The sequence below is a fragment of the Camellia sinensis genome, chromosome 12 (genome assembly GCF_055761805.1).
Source record: "Camellia sinensis isolate YWXY chromosome 12, ASM5576180v1, whole genome shotgun sequence".
In the NCBI taxonomy this organism is placed as follows: domain Eukaryota; kingdom Viridiplantae; phylum Streptophyta; class Magnoliopsida; order Ericales; family Theaceae; genus Camellia; species Camellia sinensis.
In genome coordinates, this window is record NC_138972.1 from 69631589 (window position 1) to 69636445 (window position 4857).

Here is a 4857-nt window from a genome sequence, read left to right on the forward strand (position 1 = left end):
AAACATTGTTCCAGAATTTGGGAAGTCCAAAAGTAGGTGAAATTTTTGATGACCCCAAAAAGGTGCAAGGACTCTTGGTTGCTAAGTCTCTTTTTCCAAAGGGTTCAAAAGCAAGAGTTGGGTTTGCTTTGTTCCTTTTCAGTGATGATAAAATTCACTTTAGGAGTTTATTCAAAGTACTTCTGAAGCCATTCATTTGTAGGAGATGAGTCATAAAAGGATATATTCCTCTGTTGGGTGATGAATCATTCCTACCTCATAGAAAGTTGCCTTTTCCTTGAAAAGAAAAAAGAAAAGAAAAGAAAAAAAAAGAAGAGCATAGAACAAGGCTTCAAAATAGGCTTTTCTTGCTAGGAAAAGAAGAAAATATTCCACTTGGCCATGGAGTTAAAGTGGGAAAGTGAAAGAAAAAGAAAGGGTACTTTGAAAATCACCGCAACCCTGTTTGTTTGGTGAGAAAAAGGTTGCAAAAAAGAGTACAAATTATTTTTTAAAATAAAAAGTAAAAAATTCAAAATTGATACCCCAACCACTTGTGCCTAACGCAACTGTTAGTTGAAGTGATTGTTAATACTTATAATTGTCTTTACTTTCACCAAATCTCTCAACCATGGTGAAAGTGAAAGAAGAAAAAGGAAACCTGAGATCACTATCTAGGCGGAGAAACCGGTATTTAGATTCAAGGAAGCTCGAACTACTTGAATTGCAAAGCAAAAATACTTTGAACAAACTAAACAATATATCAGAGCCATTTTCCGGTAATTAAGTATACGTTTTTAGGGATTTTCTGGTGTAATATTGCATTCATTAAAGATTTAATAAAAAAATAAACCTTGTTATGCAAAAGAACTGCAATTTACAAAATTCTGGATTAGACAAACCTGAAATAGGCCAAGTACCAAAAACAACCCACTTAACTCGCAAGATTCTTCTATTTACAGCGTTGATAGACCCAAAACAGATGAATTCACCACTCGTGGATTACGTGTGCATCTTCTGAATCTCCAGCAACCAAAATGCTTCCATAACTTTATTGTGCAAACCAGAGTCTAGCATAAAATTTCTCGAAAGACCCTGTAGCGAACGGCCAAAATCAAATTCTTCAAACGCTCATCGTATTTCATTTTTAGGTGCTCTCTTGAAATGTATGGGAGCGAGAAAGAGCTGCAGGGTTGGCTTCTAACACCTGAGTAGTATCTGATGGATGGCCCTTGCATTCACCGCCGCTAGGTTTGAATGGTTTGAAAATCCCACATCTTGATTCTTCAGTTTCTTTCTTGTTAGACTTAAAACCTAATGTGCCCCAGATAGAACTCTTAGAAGCCTCATCAGAGTGATCAATTCTCAGTGTCTTGGGAACTAAAACACACTTATCTGACTCCTCATCCATCAAATTTGCATCCCGGGAATGCTTTCCTAACGTTGGTAAGTTGTTGCTAGTGGATAATGATGGAGATTGGCCACCATCCACTCCCACCATTGGTATATGTCTTGTTCCTGTTGTCCAAACAGGCAAGCAACCCCAATATGATGCAGGTACAAACTGTAGAGGAATGCTAGGCGGGCAAAATCCAGGAACTGCAAGCATTGGTGTCGAGCACCATTGAATTGGGTTTGGATTACCATCAACTGGTGCAGAAACCAGTTCAGAAGAGCACCGAGATGCCACCATGGAAGCTCCATCACTCCATGCTTGATTCCAAGGGGAAACCCAAGGAGGAACTGGATAACATTGCAAGGGATTTGGCTGAGAAAGCTCGTTAACCTTTTCGGGTATCTGATTTTCCTGGATACTGGACGCTGTAATTGAAGAACCACATGAGGGAGGGTCCTCTCTTTTATCTCTGGACGAACCAAAATCAGAAGCACAGCTTTTCTGATCTTTGAGATGAAGCACAGTTGTCATGGATTCACATAAATGTCCTTCGGGACCAAATTTTAGTACTGTTCCACTGCTAGTTAAAGGATTCAACGTGCTCTGAGATTCACCACAAGAGAAAAGTTGTTGATTGACAGAGTCAGGGATTTCGATTCTTGTTGCTGGTACTGAATCGGGGGACACCACTATCTGACGATATTGAGAAGAGAAGTGCTTGTTCTTTCGCCTGCCAGCACCAACAGGAACATTTCTCATTGTTCCACCAGCTGTCCAATATCTTTGGCAATTCTTGCAAAAATGTCGAGGCTGATTGACATTGTAGTTATTGAAGTAGCAGAACTTAGTGTCAAAACTGTTGCACCGAGGACATGAAATGACCTTGTCAGGTTTCTTGAAAGCCTTGTCTTGGTCGACACCGCTAGTCTCAGCCGGGTTGTCCTCCTCCTGACCATCCTTCGAACCAGAAGACTTGCCATGCTTTCCAGACTCATTGAAATGAACATCCTCAGCTTCTGTTTTTGATATTCCACTACACAACTCCTGAGATAGAAAATAAAAAATTCTCAACATTTATGACCTGTTTGAATAGATTTGGAATTCAAATCAAGGGATCTGAAGTTAAAAACATTGGAGAGTTAGCTATTGTAGGTGGAGAGAAAAACTATGAAAGAAGATAGTTCGAGATAAAAGAGGTATATTTTAGTAGGATCCTTACAGCTAATACAGAATCCTTAACATGATTTCAAATAACTACTTTTACAACAGTCATTTCAAATACAACATGATAGAACTATTTAATTCAATCTTGAAATTCATAAGTAAACTATCAAATCTAAATTAGAGTTATTCTCCTAAAATGATTAATATCAAATCAATTCCATGCATTTAAAATTCACATCCATCTAAGCGGATGATTAGTGTTTACAAAAATTCATCTACTAATAAAGTACAGCTTAAAACAAGAAGAATAAGCACCAGTCACTCCAACTCATTAAAGTAAATTAGAAATAATGATAATAATCTAGTCCTTTCTGGGATATATATTAGTTAAGACTAAAAAAAAATTTAAACAGATAATTCTATTACAAACTACCCAAGGTCACTAGGTACCCTATATAGCAAATTTTCAAACATAAAATTGTCTAGAAGGGTGGAAAGTATGCATGAAAAATACAAGACAAACATGAAATTAGAAGCTATGATCCTAGGTTACTGTTTCACTGTCTTGGACTGATGTTGGTCAAGGAAATACTTTTAAAAAATTAGAAATAAATAAATAAATACACACACACACACACAAAATCAGTGTATCTCTCTGTTTGACTTCAGTGGAAATTAGAGAGAATAAGTGGAAAGCAAAATTTGAATTATAGGTTCTATTTAGTTATGTTTTGTTAAAATTGTTAGCTATATAAAAGATTACCATTAGGGTTATTTGAGAGAAGGATTGAGGTTTTCTAAGGACTTAAATAATGAGGAAATTTAAAATTCGAATTTTCAATTTCTTTTCCCAATCTGTTTTCTGAAATCAAACAAAGCAAGGGAACAAATTCCCTCAGGCTTTCCAACATATAATAGATAAGGAAAAAGTAAACACATTCGGAAACAAATTGGACTCAAGTTGTAGGCAAAAGCAAAATCTAAAGATAATAAACAAAAGAAAATAAAGGCCAAAAAAATTTATACTTTTTTTTTTTTCAAATATTTATATATTTATTTTTAGTTGGTTTTGATTAGTTAGAATAACAAGCATGCGCCATCATTTTCAGGAAACTAATAAAACTGACATCACTTCTTCAGCACCCTTTTACTGACCAATCAAATAACATCTCCCAAACTTATCCATGGTCTGTTTGGTTACCCAGAAACCACAAGAAAATAAGCAAATACACTGGAGTTCAGGCTTCAAGAAACAGTTAATAAGAAATATTCTTCTTATTTTCATTTTCTCGCAGTTTCTCAGCCACCAAAGGGAGCATCAAGACCTAACCAATCATCTATTCGTGTTTTAGTAACATGGGTTATAAATTTTCCGAGAAAATCAAATAAAAGACATGAATATTTACCATAACTTGGGACTTGTCCGGAATCTGACAACCCACATCGGATTTCTCGCCAGACTTTCCCGGAAAATGACATTCCGGGAGAGGAATCGTCTTTCCAAAGAGCTTGATGGCTGGATCCTTGGTGTCTGACGAATCTCCGCCGTTCATTTTCTTCCACAAACATAGATGAGAGAGAGAGGTTTATCAAGTCTTAAAACCCAGAGAAATCCTCTCAAAGTGCAGAGAGAGGAAACTTTTGGAGACATATACATGAAATCAAGTCTTCACAAAAAAGACTCAAAAAGAAAAAAGAAAAAAATGCACAAATAGCGTGAACGATGAGGCTTATTATTTTTTAAATTATATTTTACTTTATTAAATGAAAAGTGCTTCTTCTCACTTTCTCTTTTGCCTTTTTTTCGTCCCTTTTTTTTTTTCTTTTTAATTATTTATGGGTCATTTGTATCAATAATATTAGGATTGTCATATTTTTTTTAACCAAAAATATGCATCACTTTATCCGTTTAATTAAATTTGTATAAAAATTTCACTCAAAATGATCTTTTTTATTTATAATGGAAAGTCAAAATTGTCCAAACTTCAATATCCATTATACATATTTTAATATATTTTGTAAGATTTATTGGTGATAAATCGATTTCTATGGAGGAATATGACATTAGATCCAATGATTGATCTCTTATATACATGATCTATAAAATTGTTAAGTGAGATTAAAAATTATTTTTTTGGTAGAATTCTTTTCATTTGTAACTTATTGTCGCTAGATTACAGCCAAACGATCGCTTCACCACCGTTGGACTGCCACCGATGCACAAAAAGTGCCTAAAAAACTCGCCGATGATAGCTGGCAGTTATTGATGATGGTGATATGAACAATAAACAATTTAAGTGGATAAATAGGTGATATGT

The 4857-nt window shown here is 35.2% G+C and overlaps 1 protein-coding gene across 1 annotated transcript; it reads right to left on the minus strand.

Annotated features, from left to right (window-relative positions):
- Positions 1-783: 783 nt before the first annotated feature.
- On the minus strand, positions 784-4350 carry LOC114271862 (cyclic dof factor 1). The gene is made up of 2 exons (XM_028213507.2): positions 3946-4350; positions 784-2419 (listed from the first exon to the last, which is right to left on the minus strand). The coding sequence occupies exons 1-2, from the start codon at positions 4090-4092 to the stop codon at positions 1127-1129; spliced, it is 1440 nt and encodes a 479-aa protein (XP_028069308.2). The 5' UTR covers positions 4093-4350; the 3' UTR covers positions 784-1126.
- Positions 4351-4857: the final 507 nt, after the last annotated feature.